This window comes from Alligator mississippiensis, chromosome 4 (assembly GCF_030867095.1).
Source record: "Alligator mississippiensis isolate rAllMis1 chromosome 4, rAllMis1, whole genome shotgun sequence".
Taxonomy (NCBI): Eukaryota; Metazoa; Chordata; order Crocodylia; family Alligatoridae; genus Alligator; species Alligator mississippiensis.
In genome coordinates, this window is record NC_081827.1 from 118,041,201 (window position 1) to 118,063,486 (window position 22,286).

The 22,286-nt window shown below is 46.5% G+C and overlaps 2 protein-coding genes across 2 annotated transcripts in view; one reads left to right on the top strand and one right to left on the bottom strand.

The window, feature by feature from the left end:
• IL17RA (interleukin 17 receptor A) overlaps nt 1–13,041 on the top strand; it is a 38,165-nt gene extending 25,124 nt beyond the window's left edge. The window contains exons 4-13 of the mRNA XM_006261825.4: nt 1,027–1,151; nt 2,254–2,380; nt 3,164–3,211; nt 3,311–3,471; nt 4,803–4,880; nt 5,325–5,400; nt 5,498–5,512; nt 6,241–6,342; nt 7,328–7,369; nt 9,284–13,041. Coding sequence (XP_006261887.3) covers nt 1,027–1,151; nt 2,254–2,380; nt 3,164–3,211; nt 3,311–3,471; nt 4,803–4,880; nt 5,325–5,400; nt 5,498–5,512; nt 6,241–6,342; nt 7,328–7,369; nt 9,284–10,788 — 2,279 coding nt within the window. The 3' untranslated portion in view covers nt 10,789–13,041. The remainder of the gene's footprint in view (nt 1–1,026; nt 1,152–2,253; nt 2,381–3,163; nt 3,212–3,310; nt 3,472–4,802; nt 4,881–5,324; nt 5,401–5,497; nt 5,513–6,240; nt 6,343–7,327; nt 7,370–9,283) is intronic.
• Nucleotides 13,042–14,951: 1,910 nt separating this feature from the next.
• Nucleotides 14,952–22,258, bottom strand: TMEM121B (transmembrane protein 121B). The gene has a single exon (XM_059726519.1). The coding sequence runs from the start codon at nt 20,989–20,991 to the stop codon at nt 19,561–19,563; it is 1,431 nt and encodes a 476-aa protein (XP_059582502.1). The 5' UTR covers nt 20,992–22,258; the 3' UTR covers nt 14,952–19,560.
• Between the last annotated feature and the right edge of the window lie 28 nt (nt 22,259–22,286).

Here is a 22,286-nt window from a genome sequence, read left to right on the forward strand (position 1 = left end):
CCCAGCCAGCTCCAAAGCACCCCCAGCTCCACACAGGAACTTACCCCGTGCCTCCGTCAGCCCCGGCCGGCTCTGAGGCGCCTCCAGCTCCGTACAGGAACTTACCTCGTGCCTCCGTCCACCATGCATGCAGGCAGGGCACGGGCCATGCTGCAGCTCCCCCGGCCACATGCCAGGGGCAAAGGGCAGAGCCCGTCCACAGCTCATCCAATCAGGCATGGCTAGGGCAGCACCACTTCGCACAGCCATCAGGGCAGCTGCGGCAGGACCCGGCTCACTGATGAGCCGGGCCTGACAGGGGTAAGCAGCTCCCCTCCCCTTGCTGCCGGCTAGGGCCCGCGGGCCGGCCCTGCCTGTCTTGCTGCTGCCCCGCGGCCACGGCTCCTTGCTCTGCTGCTGCGGCTCTGTGCTGCCGCCACAGCTCTGCACTCCACCACTGCAGCTCCGCACTCTGCCGCCACGGCTCCCCGCTCCATGGCGGCCCCGCTGTCGCTGTCACCGTGGCTCCGTGCTCCACTGCCATGGGTCAGATAAAATGGCTTGGTGGGCCCCATGTTGGACAAGCCTGGTATAAGCCATTCAGGTAAGTACATTTATCTGTTTGAGATACCAGAACCAGATATATCAGCCCTACAGTGTAAGAAATAGTGTAAATGTGGAATTGTCTATTAAGGTCCTTTCTCCTGTCCCTGCTCCATTGCCATATAACAAAAGTCAGCCTCAACCATGACCACTCCCCTCTCATTTCTCAGCCTGTTTCCATTTGTCTTAAGAAGCTTCTCCAGAAGCCAGTGCCAATTTCTACAGCATGCTGAGGTATTTTATGAATTGGCACAGCAGTTAATGGGGTGCTGCTTCATCTGAGGATGGCTGTCAGCAAGTGAATAAGCAAGTCTGCTTTATCTGATGGGCTATAGTGAATGAGAGTAGGCCTGTTGTATGCCCCAAGTGTGCCAGAGATCACCATGGGGTTAAATTTTCTAGATTTAAAATTCCTAGAACAAAATGCAAATTTCTTCCTTTCAGCTAGTATCCAGTATCTCCGAGGAGCAGAGCTGGCTGTGCTGCAGGTATCCAGTAATCGACAAATCTGTGTCCAGTTTGACTTTCAGAACAACCTGCCTCTTCAGGTCCGTCCAGATGGAAGCCGGGTGAGTGTGGAGGGCTCTGACAAGGTTATGTATGTCACAGGTGTGTTTCTGTTTTGCTCGATTAAAAGTCAGGCTATCAGTGAAAGGAATAGAATTCTTAGCCAGGCAGGTTAGTCCTGAGTTACAGGCCTTTCTTTTGGGAGATCTAGATTCGTTTTCCAACTCTGCTTAGATTTCCTGTGTGACCTTGTACAAATCATGTCCTCGCTCTTTCCCATCTATAAAATGGGAATGGTGATGCTCCTTTTCTCCTACCCTTTGTTATTTAGATTATAACTGTCCTCTGGCACAGAAAAACAGAGACTTTTAATTACTGTATATTTGTATGGTGCCTTGTACAGTGCTACTGAAATACAAATAATCTTAACAACTGTTATTCCCTATGCAAAAGTAATGGTATGATATAAATATATTTCTTTTAATTCACTCCTTATATCACCAAGCTACTTCTTTGCTGTATCAGGAAAGGAAGCCCTACAGTGACAGCTTGCTCTTTCTATGCTATTTCCTTTCCAACTGCCTCATCCATCCATAGCTCCCTTTGGGAACAGCTTGAGCTCAGTTCTTGGGACTATTTGAGATTAAGCAGAAGCATGTTGGGGAGAACAGCTCTGGCTTCCAGGAGCATACGGATCTTTCCCTGGAGTTTTACCTCCTCACTCACCTGTGAGAATATTGTAGGTAAAGAAGCAGAAATGAGAAACGACAAAACACAGCAACTGCTTAGCCATGCATACAACTACTTAGCAGCACAAAAATTTTCCTCTCAAACTGTATAAATGCCATTAATCCTAACTTCCCTTTATTACAATCTAAACTGTCTTCAGTTTGGAACTTAACTTAGGTAAAACTAGGCATGCAGCTGAGTGCACCCTTGCCATTGTAGGCAATAGTTCCATAGCATGACTCAGGCTTTACCATTACAAACCGAGAGAGTTTTGTAGGGAAGGTCCAAGAGACGGACAATATTCAATTAACTTGGAAGCTGTTGCTTATCATGGCTGAAGAAAAGGATGAACTGTGGGGAAGAGAAAAGAATTGGTAATTTCAGTGACTAGACAGTTCAGTTGTGAGAATGAGACTGTCTTATCCTTTGTTTCAGTGGAACTTCACTTTTGATCGCTTTGAAGTGGAGCCTGGCCAGTTGTACCAAGTGACCGTTCATCATCTGCCCAAACTGGGTGTAAATGGAGACCACAACTGCAAATCCAAGTCTTTCAAAATGCCTGGTAGGGAATCCTCTGATGGTTTCTACTAGGCCTTGAGATTGGAATACCAATTTTCCAGTTCTATGACTGGTGGGATGGGGTCTGTGGCTGTGAATCTTGCTGCCTCCAGAGATGAATATGAAATCATGACATGCCTTTTTAGAGTTCAGTACCAGGTGACTCACTTTGCCACAGACCTTCCCTCATTACGGGTATTTTTATACATGCAGGCACCGCAGGGCCGGGTGCTTTGAAAAGCGCCTAGCGCTGCGTCACTTGCAGTTGTATAAATGGTGAAATGCACGTCAGCATTAAGAAAATGGCAGCAGTCTGCTTTTGAACTAAAATACATAGAAGGTGGTTTAGTTCAAAAGTGTACCACCCCCATTTCCTCCACGCTGACACACATTTTGCTGCTTATACAACTGCAAGCAACGCAGCGACATGCTTGTCAGCTCACGTGTGGCGCAGAGCAGATTCGATTAATCAAGTCTATCTGCCAGATCTCCGCAGTCTATCTGCACAAAAATGTATGTGTATAAATGACCCAAATGTTGAGGGAAGATTATAGAATGGATGTAAGTTTTCTTGTTTTCTCTGAAAAGAGATCCTTGTCTTAGGAGGATCCTAAAAATAATGGTGTAATTGGAAGAAATGGCTCATACTTGTGCTACAGTTAATACTATTTTAATTGTTCTGTTTTGATGCTTTTTTGGTGGATCAAAAATTGTTTGCATTCTGATATTCTAAATGTACGTGCAACATCTCAGTGTGAAAAGCCAACAGCATCTCCTTTTCCTGCAGATTGTGAGGATTCTTTGATGAAAACAACTACACCATGTTTGCAGACAGGTAAAGCATGGCTGTACTTGTTATAGCAGTGGGAATTGGTGCCCCCATATGACTGCCTAGAAAGGTTTTGTAATTCTGAAATATCTTTATTATTTGCAGGCAGTCTGTGGGAACCTAACATTTATTTTGAAAGTCTGGATGACAAATCTTTTTTGGTGAGTTTTAGCCCAGGGATGGAGCCAGCCCGATACCGGATCCATGTGACCAGTTTCCAAGATGAGCAGAACCAATGTAAAGACACCACGCAGGATATCTCTGAGGTATAATCACTTTCCCTCCCACATCTGTACTGAAACCACTCTAAACAAAACCATCCTCTACATTTACTAAATAGCATGGTAAAGGCAAAACCTGGGGAGAGCTCATAGTTGTGTCTGGCTTTGTTTCGGGGATTCTGGCAGACAGGAACCCAGCTTCTGAGAAGAGCTGGAAAAATGGGAGGAGGATTGAAAGACGTGCCTTATATGGAAAGACTTAAAGAGCTCAATTTTTATTTTAACAGATTAAATTAAGGGGTGATTTCATTAGTCTATAAATACCTACGGGGGAACAAAAATGTGATGATCAGCTCTTCAGTCTAGCAGGCAAAAGTAAATGAGATCCATTACACCTGACAACTAACATTAGATAAACGTGGACTAAAAATAAGGAACAATTTTTTGAGGATAACAAACTATTGAAGCAGCTTGCCAAGTGTAATGAATTTCCAGCCCAGTGGCAATTTTTTTAAATCGCAGCAGGATGCTTTTCTAAAAGAGATGCTGCCATTCAAATAGGAATGAATTTGGGGAGATTTTAAGGCATGTTTTATGAGAGATCTCGGATTAGATGATCAGTAGTCCCTTTTGGGCTTGGAATCTATGTAGTCCAAATTAAGATCTCCATGTAGCAGTATTTGGGAGAGCTTGAAGAAAAATCTCTCAAATATTGACATCTGTTCCCACCCTCTATCAGGGGTTTAGATGTGAAGTCTACATATTTATAACTGCTAATCTGTCCCGTCCTGTTTAGATCCACATTCCTCTTTCTCTCAATGCACTAATACGTAGTAGAATTGCTAGAATGCTGTATACAACAGTCTGACAGAGGAATAATGTCTAACTGAAAAACAAAGTCCCTACCAGTTACTGCAAGGAATATAACCCCAGCAAGATACTGGTTGTCTCTTATAGATTATACATGATGTTTACATGCATATTCAAGTACTGCAAGTAATAATGGAAAGATAGCCTCTGGGTTAAGCTAAAAAGGTTGTACATTGAACAACTTTAAACCTGAGATACAAGACTCTTATGTACCACTTTAACTTCTATATTTTCAGGTTTCAGTACTTACCTCTGCAACCTCAGTGCTCTATCAATTGTTTATAATATGAATGACATAGTCTTTTTCTGGAGCTGCTATGTGGTAGCTCTTTTCTCCTGCCTAAATTAATTAGAAACTTTCCCTTTGTCTTACTCAGTAACTTCATATCCTTTGACTTGCATGTTTTGCTCTCACCTATGTTTCCCTTCCCCTGCCCCCTCAACCTCAACTTCCAGTCTGTTTATTTTCTGCCTTCCCTCATCACTGTTCTGTCTCATATCTGCAGAAAGGGTTGCAGCAGCGCGTGAATGTCACACTCAGATTCGAAAAACCTATAAGAACTTGTTGCACATACAAAGTCCAGGTAAGTTCCTGTCTGTTCTTGCTCCAGGAAGAAATATGTATGTGATGAATCATCTCTGACCAGTTAAGCTATTACTAGGACACAGACCTCTATCAAAAGTTAATTCCCAATTTCCCACACACCAGGGAAGTTGGGCCCGCTCTTGAAAGAATACTTACTATATTATGAACACATTCTCCAGATGCAGTGAACTTTCATCTCTTTTTTTTCATACTAACCACTCTTGGGAGACTCTGGAGATGGAGTAGCTGGGTATAGCCCTCATGACCAGGTCTGCTATCTTTGGGTAGAGAGTAGCCCCCAGAACCTTTAATCATACCCCTAACATTCTGGGGAGACTATAGGCCCAATTTCTATCATACTGTTACAGTTTAAAGGGAAGGGTTGTGGGGAGCAGGTGGCTGGCAGAAATACTTCCATTTTGCTGATTTGTTTTAACTGCAGATTCAGCCGTTTTTTGCAAATTGTGGCACTGACTGTACAAGGCGCTTGAGTGTCTTTCAATGTCCACCTGCTCCAAGTAAGAACTTCTTTCTACTAAATTAGATTTGTACTGTTTTATAGATGGTAGCTGAGCCTTGATCTAATTCTCTGTTTTGCATTTGATTATTTTTCAGCTTCACAACCTACAGGTAAGAATTCCTTTCTAGGTACTAGAACTTCCCTTTACATTTGTTTTCCTCTGCCTGTAACAAAGAGTGACCAGCATGTGAGCCAGTCTACACACAGAATAGCATTATTCATGAAGTTCTGCTTGTCATGCTTTGGGTGTCTTGAGTCCAGAATTCATAGATCTGGTAAAACTGCCTTATTTTGCATTAAAAGAGAAAGCTTTTAACCATATTTACCCAAATATAAGATGACCCTGATAATTAGATTCTATACATGGAAAATGTATAAATTTGCTTTAATTTTCCATGTATAGAATCTAATTATTGGAGGGTTATCTTTAATTCATCCTCTCCAATGCTACAGGGAAGCAGACAGTCAGGGGGCAGAGGGGCAGGTAGTGTGGAGGGGTCAAACAGCTTGTGCCTGCCCCTCAGCCTCTGCTCCCCACTTCCCCCCCAGCCTTTGTTCCCTGCTTCTCCCCTCCTTACTCTTGCTCTATGCTGGCAAGCTCTGTCCCCATTCCAGCCTGTGGCATGAAGCACAGGCCCAGCTCAGGCTCTGTACCAGGCATGCGGGGGCCACTGCATGGGGCTGGGATGAGGCTGTTTCCATAATTCTGAGGGCAGGGTTGCTGCTATCCAGCTGATACCTAGTGTTCAAGGTAGAGTTTTGTGGTTGGACGAGATTTTCCTTGGCAGATAAAATTGTGTTTGAATGCTCTGTCTGACTGTTCTTTCTTACACCATAGATGATATGTTTATGTGGCTGTACTGGTGTATCACTGGCTTCTGTGTTTTACTGGTGGGATCAATTATTGCTGGGGCCATTTATATGACCCAAACACAACCAGGTAAGGACCACACCAGTGAGGGAAGGAAACACTCTAAGGCATGCTTACACATCTCTCACCCTGTATCTTCTTATTTCCTTCCCTGGATCCTCGTGTGACTTTCTGCCAGGAAAAGCATTTCCTTTAGCCCATGTTATAGGACTCATAGCATCCTAATACAAAGCAAGCATACTTTTTTCTAAAACACCGTGTTAACTGAAGGTCTCTTGTGTTCTTTGGGGTTGCATTGGCCTTAAGTTCCATCCCTGATAGAGCTTCTTGGTTCTTGAGTGGCCTGGCTGCAGTATTCAGCCCTCTATCTCCAATATTCCCTGGGACTTGATATGAAGTTTCTGCAGCCTGATTTGTTTCTTCTCCTGTGTTGTTTACAAACCCTTCAGAACTGGCACACCCTAATTATCCAACCCACAATATTAATCCTTGATCCCTTCTAGGAATTAGTTCTGCTGTGCCATCTTGCATCTGTATGGTGTTTTTCATCCTGAAATTTATAAGTGCCTAGCCAAAGGTATGTGAGGCACAAAGATTGACTTGTCCAAGGTGACACAGTAAGTAATTGGAGAGCTCCTGATTTTGAGTCCCATGTGATGACCCACTAGGCAACTGTCACAGTAACATAACCCTGGTAGTAATTTTTGCCTGGGGAAGTAATATATCTACCTCACTGTCATCATTAAGATGTTGGTGGCAGGGTGGATTGTGTTTCAGAAGAAGCAAGGAGGTTGTTTGGCAGGTCAGTCTTCCTTTTCTAGGTGTAGAATTGAATGGTAAGGAAAGGAGATTATTTATGTTCACATGCAGCCTTTCCCCTCATGAAGAGAGCCTTCATGAGTGGGCTGCTTTCTCCTCATTTTAATGCTTTTCATTAGGTTTAGTGTCAGAAAGCCTCCACACTCTTCCAACCTGCTCTCTGAAGGGCATTAGAATTTTAAGGGCACACTTTTAAAATTCTCTAAGAGCTTGACAGTATGTCTTTCTTTTTCAGGGTGCCATCATGGGAAATTGAACAGTAGCAGCATGTCGCATGGTAAGGGACCCTTTTTGTACCATTGGACAGACTTTGTCAGACACACGCATGTGTTCAGTGTGGACCATACTAGAATTCATATTACCCAAATATTGCTCTGCAACCTCAGTTCTGTTTCCTTTAACCAAAAGATTTATATGTCAGTAGCAGGCTTGGATAGTGATCATCTAAGATATAAAGCTCTTCCACTTGCAGAGGAAGGGGTTTTGTCTTATGAAAGTAAAGGCTTAAGGTACTAATAATGCAGCTGCCATTATACCGGCAGGAGGGCCCCTTACTGGTAGAGCTTTTTCCTGGTCAGGGAACTCAGTTAAGCTATACTCTTCCTGGTGTGAGCTACTTCTCTATTAGAAAGCTTTGGTGTCATTGCTATTCTGGAAAACCATTTTGCATGTAGATAGGGCCCAATTGACTAATTGTAGGTCTAATTATACAGCTGCAGTTATACTGGTGTAATTCCATATGTAGACAAGCACTTAAGAAACTTACCCTGGGCAACTGGTATTAGAAGAATTGCATGGTGGTGATCTTTCTCCCCTCCCTCCTCCAACTTTAAATTGTGGGAGGCCTTCATGATAGGGGTGATCTAGGAGTACAAAAGCAAAGTAGTAAGCCTGCTTTCAGATGTCAAATTTGAAGGAAGGTAAGAGGAAATGGAAAGAAGCTCTTTCAAATGCTGTTCACATAAAACACTTCTCGCAGTACATTTTCAGTATTGGTGTCCATGGGCTCTATTCCACCTCACTGGGGTCTGAATGTACCCAAAGGCTCTGCTGGATTCCTTGGGGGGGTTACCTTCTGCTTGATGAGAAATGAATGGCATGTTGCTCTCCAGCTTGACTAGTTAGGCTTGGGATTCCTGCCTTGACTGGCAGGGAAGAGAGGCATCATACTCTCCCAGCATACTTGCTACAGTGCAAAAACAAAAGTCACTTGGAGTTGATTGTGTAGCTTTTCCTAAAAGAGATTCTTTCCTTTCTGGCACGGCCTGATGAGCCATGAAATGGGTAACAGTGTTAACATGCAAAGTACTATTATCAGGCATCTGAATTAGTACCATTGAAATGAGTAGGGCAGGTTACACTTCTGGACTTATGCTTCAGGTTCTGAAAACAACAGGTGTCACTGCACCTGTTACTCAGCTTATATCTTTGAGGAAATCTCAGCAACAAACACAGCCACAGGCTTTCAACAAAAGTCTCTTATAAAGAGAGTGAATAAAAAAAGACTGGCTCATTTAGTTCAGCAAACAAAAGCTGAGACAGGATATGAATGCTGTGTGTGAAAACATTGGAGATAAACACCAGGGAAGCAAAAGAACATTTTTAATTTATAAGATAATGCTGGCACAAGAACAAATGGGTATATACTGGCAATGACCAAATTTAGGCTGAAAATTTAACCTCAGAGGAGTGAATTGAGTACAACCTTTCAGTAGGATAACAGAGGCCAAAAAGAAAAAAAAACCTAGCTAATTTTGAGAGAGTGCTTGACTGACATATTAAAAGGATTAGATGATGTTGGGTGCCTGTGATGGCAGGAAGCTGAACTCAGTACCCTTGGCAGTCTCTTCCAGTCTTACATTCCTGTGTTGGACCTGCACATGAGATCAAAATGACCGTGACTGTCTATCTCTGTGTCTTGGAGCTGGGATTGCTTGCTTGGGGACCCAATTGGGACTGGAAGTTCCACTCTTCCAGGAGGAGGGGAGGAATGTTTGTTAGGAGAAAGTTGCTCTTTCACTAGATCATTGATGTAGCTCTCCATCAAGAGGGAAGGGAGGCCTCCCTTGAGAAAGGGCTGTTTGGGGAGTTAGTCATGCAGCACTGTATGTGCATATGGTGGTTACACAGGTACGGTTTTAGCAAGTGTTACAATTGATTCATTCCACTATCTTTTTATTATTCCCTTCAGAACTGTTACCCCCAGACATGCCTCCTCCAAAACTGAAGCCCCGGAAGGTTTGGTTGGTGTACTCTGCTGACCACTCACTGTATGTAGATGTGGTGCTGAAGTTTGCCCAGTTCATGATCACAGTCTGTGGTACTGAGGTAGTTCTGGACCTGCTGGAAGGGCATCAGATCTCAGAGATGGGAGCCATACCCTGGCTTACTCAACAGAAAAAGGAAATGGAAAAGCTTTCTTCAAAGATCATCGTTTTGTGTTCTCGGGGCACCCGTGCCAAGTGGCAGGCCATGCTTGGGAAGGAGGCTGTGCGTCTCAAACAAGATCAGCAGCATCCAGCAGGAGATTTGTTCACGCCAGCCTTTAATTTGATCCTGCCAGATTTCAAGAAACCAGCTTGTTTTGGCATGTATATAGTGTGCTATTTTGCAGGTATAAGTAATGATGAGGACGTTCCTGACCCATTCAATGTCACATCCAAGTACGAGCTGATGGACAGGTTTGAAGACATTTACTTTCGGATCCAAGATATAGAAAAATTTGAGCCAGGGAGAATCCATAGAATCCAGGAGATCACACCTGAAAATTGTTTTGAAAACCCCAGTGGCTGGAAGTTGAAGGAGGCTGTGCAAAAATTCCAGGATTGGCAGGCAGAGCATCCAGACTGGTTTGAAAAAGAGATCTGCTCAGAGGAAAAGGAGGACCTGCAGTCTCTGGATAGAGAAAGCCCTGAAGAATTAATACCCATGGAAAAGGGAATTATGAAGCAGCAGTTGTGTCTTCAGGAGCCTGATCCCAGTGGCTGCTACATGGTCAGTCTCCATATAAATGAAATTGAAGGCAAAAGCTGTAAACTGCAGCCTCAGTTTAATCCACCTGGAGATCCAGCTTTCCAGACTATGATAATTCCCATGGAGGAAGTTCCTCCAGTTCAGATAATGGAGCCACTCTCTCTCCAAGATAGTAAAAATGCAGTCAGTCATCAGGTGCTGACCAATGAGGACTGGATGGAAGGAATCCCCCTCCTGGCAACCAGTGTCCCAATGAGAAATAGTGTTCTATTCCATGAAAACCTTAACGCCACATTATCAGACAGCCAGATATTGACAGACCACCTTCAGGCTGAATTGAACGAACAGCTGAATGGTTTAATGTACTGTCTTTACCAGCGAAATGTCATTCCTTCTGAGCCATCTCTTTGCCAAGAAGAGGCTGAAGAGCAGCAGCAGCAGCTGGTCTTCAATGACCAATCCAAAGATCAAAGACAGTCAGTGCAGTCTGACCAGGGCTACATCTCGAGATGTTCCCCTTTGCCTCCTGATGATCCTGTCGAAGAAGAGGAGGAAGAGGAAGAACAGGGAAGCCAGATGCCTGCACAACACCTCTCTCCAGAAATACTGGACAGCTTAAAGAGTCTCCAGCAGCAGCTGCTTTTCCAGGAAATTCAGCAGAACAATAGCTGGGATTATATAGGTATAATGAGAGACACAGGCCATTCTGTAGAGGACTCTTAGATCTATCCAGGGGTCACTGCATTTGAAAAATGGGTATGGAAGCAGGCGGTGTGTAGACATGCAGTATTCAACTGCAAGGTGTCTCCTGATCTTTTATAACGAGTGACCTAGGCTATTGGTTGGAATTTGTTAATACCAGCCCTCAGGGAAAGGATTGTGCTTCTGAATACACTATGATCTACCCATTTGGCTTTTGGAGCCAAGCTGTTGCTTTAAATCTCTGAATGGGAGAAGATGGCTCAATTTGTTAAAATATCCCATGAGGTGACTAGTACTAATTCTGTTGCTCAAGAAATGTACAACATACATTCCACTGATTACAAGCAAATGTATTGCCAGCCATCGTTTTGTGGCCTTGAAGACTCATATCATGCCATCATGATTGCAAAAGACATAAATCAGGGTTAAGGAGAAGAGAATAGACTTGATGGAAAACGAAGTTTGCATTAACAATTTAATAGCTAAGCTTTATTGTAAATGCTGCAATAAATAACTTGTGCCTCAAGTCACCATGGGTGGTGACAGATCCAAACAGACCTACCTGTGCTAATACCTGGGTTTGGAGATTTTCCAGTGTGATCCACTTATGCTGGCATTTCTGTATTTGCACCAACGTTAAGAAATAAAGTTGAATGCCTGAGCAAAAGTCAAGATGAAATATTTAAAACCAGGTAGCTTTGTGTATAGACATAAACAATAGCCTGAAGGGTAAAAGGGAGCAGGGCTTAACTTCATTAGCTACTCTTTGGTAACTGTCTATGTGTGTGTTTACCCCAGGGTAAATAGAAGCCAACCTGGAGGAAATTACACCTTTCCCCCGAGGGATAAGTTACCAGGGTTTACTTCTGAGTAGAAGCATCTACATGGGCAGTTACCATAGAGCAACCATACCCTCTTTGACAACACATTAAGCTGTTTATGTGTACATATCTTTTGTCTCCTCCGTCTTTCCTCCTGAGCCTATGATAGAGTGGGAGGAAGACACCTGCCAGGTAACAACAGCAAAAGTAGCATAGGGATGATGGACAAAAAATGGTATAGGAATTTGCAGTGCAATTACATCGGTGAACAAGGAACTAACTAATGTGCCTTGGGGCTGCAATACCCAGGCTTCAAATCAGGGTGGAAATAAGTGTCTCCTATATTGCACTGCTGGTGCTGCATCCATAACTGTGTGATGTCTCTATGCATCTCAATACTAGGCAAGTTTCAGACTGGAGCTTTGGTGGGAACAGCAATGAACACAGTCAAATGTCTAAATTGCTATAAAGAAAGATTTTTAACAGTAAGCATAGCTTGAACAGATGTTATCTGAAGAGTAGGAAGGGTATTTTAAAGAAATTTTGGAGTGAGATGAATGCAAGGTGGTTCCTGGAGGTAATCAGCAATAGCATAAATTTTGAGCAAAGGAAGTTTGGGCTGAACCCTGAGAGATGTTTCCCACTACCAGACTAACAGTCACCCAAGAGTGGCTGTGGAAATGCCATCAAGTGAGACCGTCTAAACCTGGGCTTGATGAGCTTCAGAGAATATTTCCCAGTGGCCAGTGCAGCATTTAACTTTTCTGGGCAAACTACATAGATCTTGAAATCTACATGATGTGCAAACTCCTGTACAGCTATAGTTTTTACCTTGGACACGGCAATGGCTTGGTCACCTCAGCCAGCTGGGGGAACAGTTTCTTGAGGCTTTTTTGTCTTTTCCCCTTGCGCACTCAAGTAAGGCTGCTGCCTTTCTACCTTATTTATTGCACCTCTGTATCAAAGAGCAAGAGATCAGTAGCATAACAGAGTGGGAGGCAACTGGGGCAGCAACCCTGGGTGCTGCCTTGGAGGAGTAAGGGTGCAAAAAAGCATTTGCTGCAATGGCAGCTGGATGTGCCACTGCCACAGGCACTGTGGCAACTAGCACTGCCCTTTGCAAAGGTATGGTCCAGGGCATGGAGCTGCCCAGCTACACCTCTGCAAGAAGTGATCTTTGTGCCTTGCATTAAGATAAAACATTTTTCAATGTCTGAAGTAGCATAGAAGTCTTTTTTTTAAATCTCTAAACATTGTATCTAAGCTACTTGAAGTGTCTCTTGTGATTTTTTTTTTTAATTGGTTGTCTTTAAATATGGAATTTCAATTCATAATTTTATTAACTATTATTCTACCAATTGTGATGATGCATCCAGTGCTGTTATATTTTTATAAAATTTATACAGTGCTTTACTAATGTTGCTTTTATAATTAAAGGCATTACCCACTGAAATGCATGAAGTATTGATTTTTTGGAAAAGGTAATAAGGTTGTAGGAAAGTGGGGCTGGAAGGAATTCAAAAGGTCATCTAGTCCAGCCCCCTGTTTGAGGCAGGACCATCTGTAACTAAACCATTTCAGCCACGTGTCAGTCCAAACTGCTCTAGAAATCTTCAAGGATGGAGATTCCACAACGTCTCCAAGGTAGCTTCTTCCAAGGACTGACCTCCTAAGTCCCTCCTAATGCCCACCTAAATTGGAGCTGCAGCTTCAGTCCATTGCCCCTAGTCCTGTCCCCTATGGCCACATATTTTATTGATACAAAGATGTATTTGTTTGTGCTTCATTCAAGATTTGAATAGTGGTCCACTAATCTGTTATAATGGGATCTTGGCCTGCTTGCAGCTTGGTGGAACCTTGGGTCACTGACAGAAGACTAATGCCTCAAAAAATTCCTTCTGATGAGAGAAATTCCACTGCGTTAAGAATTTAACTCTACCTTCCTAAATTACAGATTCTGCTAAATAGCCTCTGACGCGTAACAGCTTCTTCTGCAAAGCTTACAAAAATCTTTCCTCTCTTTACCTCTGACAACAAACCCAAGTGTTTGGTTGTCAATTTATATTTCTATTCTAGATCTGTCTCTGGGGTGGGCCAGAACCATGAATCATTACTCAAGAAAAAGAAATTTTCAAATAAGCACACATGCTACCTTTCTCACCATACTAAGATTCCACAGGATTTTTTAGAATAACAGTTTGATAGAACAAGTTTCTGCCACCTATTAGACTCACCTTGGGCAGAGAACTTTTGATTCCAAAGACCAGTTGTTTTAAAAAAGTAGCAAAGTAAACAGACCAAGGTAAAAAATCTTGTGCAGATGCCATGGTCCTGAACTCTCAGTAGTTGCTGGCCACTGCCTTGAATGCCCTTTGATTTCCACCTACCACTTGTATCCACACATTCCTCTAGAGCTCAAAGCACTGACACATGAATTGTCACAGAAACAGACACCAAATATTAAACCATTCCTTAAAAAAAAAGGGCTATCTGGCACAATGGAAGAAGGTAGGGCATGGTAGCGCTTCGGAGACTGAGTTAGAGAGCCATTAGCTTGTATAGGCAACAACCTAGTTCATTCATTGCATCTGATAAAGTAGGCTGTTGACTAAAATCTCATGCCTCTTTAGTTTAAGGTACCCCCACTTCTGTCTGCCTGACTTCAGACAAACACAGCTGGCCACCTCTCTGGTGTAATGGAGTGACACTTCTCATTAAAAAGGCTTACATACAGCCATCCACTTCTCTGTAGAATCAGCCAGTTGAAGGCAGACCATCAAACATAACTTTCCTTCTATGTGGCCAGAAAAATTGGCAAATGGAAAAGCTCCAACAAAAACAGCTTAGTCCCAGACCTGTCTTTGTTGCTATTTATTACTTGTTTAGCCCAACTATGATAGGTCTTGTACAAGACCTAAAATGTTCTTCCCATGCTCCACAATGAGTTGTCCTCATAACCACTAGAATAGAAGCAAATTTCATCTCTTAGGTAGTGAAAGATGTGGATTTAGAAAAAGCCCCCAAACTTCTGTTTCACAGCTTTATAGTAGAAACATTTGCCATGAGTTCTTTCTATGCCTTACAAAAACATTTGTTGTAAGTAAGGAGCTCAGAAGTGTTTCACTTAAACTGTTATCAATTTGCTCATCCACCTCTGGAAAAGTTGCTCTTTGAGTTAAAATTCACCATTTTGTTCTGACAGGATGCTCATTTGAAGAAAATCTGTTTGTGTACTTCCAGCTGGGGGAGAGGACACAAATAATTTTGAATATTTTATTGTAACTGTTGATATTTAATTTTTAAGGTAATGTGCAGTAGTATGGTAATAAGAAATCAAAGGTAACAAAACACAAGAAACAATCACAAGTTTCTCATTTTATTTTAAGAACAAATCTCATTTTTAAAAAATACAAGTTCTGATTAGATGCTAGGTGGGATGTCAAGCCTCCTCCTGCCACACAGCCTATTCCTTTCTATAATTTCATTTTCCCCTCCTTGGAGTTGGGTAGACACTCTCAGATGAAGGAGGTACAAAAATGCATCTCAGGAGACCACAACAAGCCTAAATAAGTTCTGGTGCAGGACTACTTTGCATGCTGGAGTTACATAGATAGGAGCCTGTACCTTCCAATGGTACAATGTGGCTTACCAAAATATTGACTTAGGCCAGGAGCTTGTTTAAAGTGGAAGCGACAGGCAACATAACATGCCTTCAAGGTGTTTGGGGTAAGGGGCATCATTTGCAACCAGAAAAGTACAATTGTTCATTCCTCTCTCATAAAGGTTTTTGGAGCAGAACAATGTGAATGGAAGTAGAGGTTAAATTCTACATGGGGGGGGTGAAGAAAGTTATAGCGGACTTAAACGCCACTTAAACTATTTTAACATAATGGGTGATTAGCATTGGTATTATTATAGCTGCCATTTTTGCTGCAAGGGGATTCCTTAAACCAGCTAGCTCAACAAAGCATTCACTAGAAGTCTGGTACCAACTGGCAAGTATCCAGGAAACAATGGCAGTTAATAAAAGTCGCACCCTGTACTGAAGCTTTTCTACAAGAGAACCAATATGGCAAAACACCTGTTCTGAGACTTAGGTGTTCAGCACAATTTTGAACTGAAGAACAAATTTAATATACAAGATTAACACAATGCTTTGTAGCCTCTTGTTGAAAGTGGCCACATCTATATGAAACGCTGACTGCACAGTTGGCCGATACTACTATGCAATAGCATAATATGGCAACAGCGATGTGACACTAGTGCACAGTAGTATTTATACAAGTACTAAATGACTGTACAGTAACCTGAGTTACTGCACAGTAGCGCCGACAAATGTCTGTTTTGTGACATGTATAAACAAATACTAAATGATTGCAGTAACGACCGCACAGTCAGCATCTCAGAGGCAGCCACTAAAGACGAAGGAAACTCATCTATAGGCAAAGGTCCAATATACCTCCTTTCACACCAATGTCTATTAGAAAAATGAACTTGTTATATTTACATGTGCATTAATGCACTTTAGTTAATAAGCATTCAACCTAGTACCTCCATTGTGAGGTACTAAGAAAATGTGCATTAGTTTATCTTAATGCGCATTAATTAAAGACACAGGGCACCTATATATAAGCATGCATGCTGCTCTGATGTACTGGAGCAGACTCGATTGAGTCTGCTGAAGCATAGCAATTGCCATGCTACAGTAGACTCCTGTGTCTTGTGTTTCAGCATCCCCATGCTTAAAAATGGCGGCAGGGCACTTGAACTATAGCTTGTAGTTTAATTAAAGAGCAACTCCCCACCCCCGGAGCACATGTAAAAGTGCTCACAGTTTTTAAGTGATGCTTAATGTGCATTAGCCTGTTTCAATACACATTAGCAAAAGCGCACGGTTTTAATGCACATTAAAATAAGCTAATGAGCATGAAAGCACATGTGTAAACTTGCCTGCGGTTGACCAGTAGCTCTATTGCTCATCACCTACAACAAAGAAAATGGAATGTGTCAGTTCCGCTATTACTGTTCCTTTACTGTGGGTGTATCTAGGCGTGCTTTTACGCATGTCTAAACAATGCATATTAGCCTAATGTGCATTAAGGCAATTTAGGTGTGTGTCTACACATGCACATGCTAAGGTGCATTAGCACAGGTGTGCAGACTGACTTGGGACTGAAGTTAGTCCTAAATCAATGAATACATGCTATGTTAATGCACATTAACACATCTACACATTTGCTAATGGGGCTTAGCTATTTGCGCATAAATTTGATACCTGCTTTAAGCCTAAAATCACCATTTTTAAGTTCCGTTAAGGATGCGCACATGTAGATAAGCGTCCTTAATGCACCTTAAATTGGGGTAACGCACATTAAATGCGCACATGTAGACACACCCTGTCTGAATTATACTTGTGCCCAAATAATTTAAACCTGCCAAATACCTTGTACGCAGTGCACTGATAAGCCACTGGCAGCTTTACTAGAAGCATGAACAGCAACATTTGTTTCCTTTCTCTTGACAGCTTTTTCTATGCTATACCTTGCCTGTTTGACTGCATAGAGTGGAATACTATTAGGCTAGGATACCTAAGAGTTGCCTGTTTTTTTTAATGGTACTTTGGTTCCTTTTTGAGTTTAAATATTAAAAAGGAGGGGGAAGACCCCCTACCTGAATGCAGATATTCCAGTTCCTTCTCTCCCTTTGGCCAGGAAACGAGCATCCCCCTAGGCACCTTTCAGATCACGTAGGAAAAGTTCACAGTACTTAGTTTTACAATCACAGTCACTCACAGCACCAAGATTGTCCAGACAAATAAAAAGAAATTACTCAAGAGAAGGCCACTGGCCAAATTTCACACTGTTGCCCAAAACAAGCACTTTGTTTAGGGCTCAGATAAAAATAAAGCACTGGTGGGAAAATTAAGCCTAGTCTTTGCTGCCTCTGGCTGGCTTGGGAAGAGTAGCGAATCACCCTTACCAGCTGCAGCTTTAACAGAAGGGCACTTTGGGTCCTTCCTTTCTATGTCACAGCTGAAGCTAGCCAGCCACCCAGGACTGGGGAGAGAAGAGGCCACCACAGGTCACCTGTGGGAAGCAGAGAGAAGTCATGGACTGTAAACATTGTGTAATTGCAGTGCTCTAGAGGAGGACCTCTACCCTGCTCTGAGTGGGGTAGTGACAGCAGTAGCTCCGGCTCTAGTGTCATCCCTCCCAGTGAAGCCCAAGAGTTGAAATAAGGAATGTATGTACATGCACAGGAAAAGTCCCAGCTGTGCGTATGATTCTGGCACTGGCTGTGGAGAGCTGCTGCACTTTGTTCCCTTTCCCATATGGGCAGCTTGGAAAAAAGGCTCTGACAGCAGAGTGCCTACCATCCCATGTGAATGCATTTCTGTCAAGAAACAACCGGGAGGGGACAAAGCTTTCCCTTCCTAGTTCTTTCTGTTCAGCATCTTGGGTTCCTGGGGCAGCTACAGCCAGCTAATGAATCAGGCTTAAGCTGCCCCAAACATCCATGGAGCTCGAACACCAAGGACAGCTGTATTCCATGAAATGGCATCAGTTACCTTCTTCCCCCCCCAGCCTTTAGCCATATGCACATATGGATGACAGACAATGCCAAGATGTGGGGGATGGGTCTCACCAAGACAGGTAAACTGTGGTGTGCAACTTTGTCCCATGCAGGTGGCTCATCATAGCACTTCCCTGCCCAGGTCTGGAAGTCAAATGAGGTTCATCCAGCTGTTCCAAGCAGCACCAAGATTCCCCTGCTGGTAGCAAGGAAGACAGTTGGCAGGTTCCAGTCTCAGGTCTGTTCTTCAAAGTTGGTGCAAATGGAAAGTTCACAGTTGCTGGACCAAATCTTCCCAGCCTGCCTAAGCTGAGTGGAGGGTGCCCTTATTGTCCGTGTAAAAAAAAACAAAACACAACAATGATCCTTAAAACATGCATATTCACAGAAAACTGGGAGCCCCAGCAAGTGGCTGCTGCTGCCTGAAACAAGCAGGAGCCTGTTGTTAGACCCTGTTCTCACCAGAAATAAATGTCTCTTTTTTGTTTTGTTTTGTTTTGTTTTGTTTTGTTTTGTTTTGTTGGGGGGGGAGGGAGACTCAGCCCCCTGGTGTAGGCCCATTTCAGACTCACTTGTTCTTTTAGCACAAGATGCAACAAAGTTGAAGCACAGAGGTAGATATTTTCAGCAAGGAGACAAGTGGCTTCCCTTGAAACTGCTAGACCAGCAGCCTCAGTTCCCAGAAAAGAAGCTCACTCCATGGGGGATTCGGAGGCCCGTTTTTTTCCGTGTCTCAGCAGATGTAAAACAGAGACGGTGCCTCTGTAGGCTATAAGAAGACTAAAAGGAAGCATCTTCTTTGTGGTCTTGCATGTACCCCAAGGACAGACGTGCAGAGGAGATCGTGGCCACTTAGTTCCTTCTCACATTCAGCCCATCAGGATTTCTAAGTGTCATCAAGGCCAGAATCCAGTCCACCCTTGATGCAGGGAAACAAAATGAAACTCATTTTGTTAATGAGGGGCACCTTGATGAGATGTTTTGGCACACAGCAAGGGGGAAACAGACCTGGGCTTTGAGATGCTATGAAGGGGCTAGAAGCAAAAGCTGCTGCAAGGAGCAAGGGCTTCTGCCTTCCTCCAGGCAGATAGCCTGCGCTGCGTGTCCGACGGCTGCCGAGAGGCTCCTTCCTGGGAAAGGCAGGGGGAGACTGGCATGGAAAGAACCGGCAGCTTTTTCCAGCCCTCAGTCATAACAGTTCGGGGCAATGCGGGACCCTGAGCGGCAAGGCAGAGCAGCTCTGCCAGGGAGGAAGGACTGGAAAGAAGAGCCAGCTCAGCCCGGTGGGGAGAGGATCCCGTTCCCCTTGTTCCTGAGCTCTGGGGCAGAAGGGGCCGGCAGAAGGCCTGGGGGGCAATGGCGACACCCTTCCCGGCCTTTGCCTCCTGGGCGAGGCCCCTCAGCTCTGGGCTACGGCCAGGGTGTTGACGTAGCCGTGTGGGCCCACGTCGTTGTCAGAGATGCAGCGGGCCAGCGGGGCGGCCCCGGGTCCCGGCCCGGGCCCGGGGGCCGGGGCGGGCTTGGTGGCGGGCTGCAGCAGGCAGCAGGCCTCCAGCGCCTCGAGGCTGCGGCAGGCCAGGAAGAAGACGTTCTTGAGCATGAAGACGGAGAGCGGCTGCTGGTAGCGCAGCAGCAGGAGGCAGCGCAACGCCAGCAGCGGCGCGTCCAGCAGCCCGGCGGGCAGCAGCAGGTGCAGCGCGAGGCGGGCGGCGCCGGGCGGGCGAGGCGCGCCCAGCTCGTAGAGCCACAGCACGGGCGAGGCCAGGCAGAGGAAGTAGACGGCCAGCAGGGCGTAGCGCAGTGGCGCGGGCAGCGGCGCGGGCCGCCCGGGTGGCAGCGCCAGCTCCAGCAGCGTGAAGCTGTCCAGCAGGTCGAGGCAGGTGGCCAGGAAGGCGGCGGCGGCGCGGTGCGGCTGCGGCGGCGGCGGCAGGAGCTGCTGCGGCGGCTGGTCGGGGGCCACGGCGCGCAGCAGGCAGTAGAGCAGCGGCGCCGACAGCGCCAGCGTGAGGCGGCAGCCCGTGGTGCCCAGCGGCAGGCGCAGCTCGATGAGCTCCGCGATGGACGTGCCCAGGATGAGGGCCGCCTTGGGTGTGAAGGCGATGGCGTAGATGAGCCAGGCCAGGTGCGCGTAGGCCCAGTCCCCGCCCCGCGCCAGGCCCCCGGCCCGGCCCGCGCCCCGGCCCCCATGCGGCGGCGGCTGCAGCAGCAGCGGCGGCGGCGGCGGCGGCGGGGGGCGCTCGCGGCGGCGCGCGCGGCTGTGGCGGCAGAAGAAGATGCCCCACCCGGCCGCCAGCACCAGGTCGGTGGCGATCCAGCTGCACCAGTACAGGTCGGTGACGGCGATGAGGTAGGCGTCCAGCAGCGCGCCTTGCCCCAGCAGCAGCGCCAGCGACACCGCCTTGTAGCCCCAGCGCGACCCGCCGCCGCCGGCCCCCGCCGCCGCCAGCGCCGCTGCCTCCCCCGCCCCGCCCGCCGCCAACGCCGGGCTGCCCCCCGCCGCCGGGGCCGCGTACAGCTCCGCCGCCGTCATGCTGCTGCCGCTGCCACCGCTGCTGTCGGCGGGCGGGGCGGCGGGGACCAGTGGCTTGCTCAGGCTGATGCTCTCCTCCTCCTCCTCCTCCTCCTCGCCGCTGCTGCTGGTGCTGCGAGCCCGCGAGGAGCCCGGCGACGCCGCGCGCCGGCCCCGGCCCCTGCTGCCGCCGCCGCTGCTGCCGCTGCCCAGGACGAGGGGCTGCAGGGCGGCGGCGGCGGCGGGCGGCGGCGGAGGCGGCGGCTGGAAGGAGCCCGAGGAGGAGGAGCCGGAGCGCTGGCTGCAGGCGGCGCGGTGCATGGTCCCGGCCCCCCCGGCTGGGCCGCGCGGCACCGGCCTGCCCGAGCCGCCGCCGCCGCACAGGCGCGGGCTCCGCGAGGGGGGAGGACCGCCCGCCGCAGGGAGGGGCGAGCGGGGCCGGGGGCGCAGCCGGGCGGGAGGGGGGGGGCTTTCCCCGCCTCGGGCACAGCCCCTGGGCTGCTCCCCGGGCACAGCCGCCTCCCTCGTGGCACACAAGCGGGGCTGGAAGGGCCGTCATCCCTGAGGCGACAGCAGCCTGTGCAAACCCCCCCATCTCAACCCTCACACAACACAGACCTAATGCCTCAACCTGCCACAGGGGAACCGCAGCAGCCCATGTCCTGCTTCTAGAAAGTGCTGCCCATACACCCTAAAAAGGTCCAGGTTCCTGAGGGCAGAGGAAGAGGGGACAGGATGGGGGAGAGCTCAGCCAGGAGTCAGCACTGCATGACGTCCTACCTGCCCCTCTCCTCTAGGGTTGCCACTGATGACTGAAGCTATTCCAAGAGATTTTTTTTTCCAGCATGACATGTTGCCATTCATTTCATTTTCTTAAAATATCCTATTAAAGTCTCCCAGATTACTTTCAGTAGTCACCAGGAGATGGATGCTGGTTCTGGTAGACTCCCAGTCGATCCGGGAGGGTTGGCAACCCTACTCTTCTCAGGGGTCTTCCCCCACACCCCTTCTGCCCCCTCAGGACAGCTTCTGTCTCAGTCAGGTCCCCTCTACCACTTGGAGGTATGCCGCAACTAACTGGTTAATGGTGCGATTGCCTCAAAGCCAGCTACAGTGCAAAGACTTATCACACCATCAAAAGGTCCAACTAGCTCAACTGGGATGTGTGGAGGACTCACCCATGGGAGCTTATTTCTTGCCAGTGCAGAGAAAGCCTGGGATCGGGCTCCCCCTGCACCAGCAATAAGGTGCAATGGGATCCAATGGATGATCCTCAAATCATGCCTCCTGCCATGTACATGATCCCATTAGATCCCATCACGCCTTTAACCTGCATGTGTAGAGGGGGCCTCAGGGCTGTGGGTTGCTTTATCAATGAGGGAAGAAGAATGCTGCCCAGCTATTGCAAGGAGCCCTTGAAACCACATAACAGGCTTGAAGTTACACAACCCGGAGATTTAGCTCAGGAACCTGGAGATTTAGCTCAGGTCAGTCTCACCTCCATCCTTGGCAAAGTCTTTGAAAAAATTATCAAGGCTCACATTTGTGAGAGCCCGGCAGGACAAATTATGCTGAGGGGAAACCAGCACGGGTTTGTAGCAGGCAGATCGCGCCTG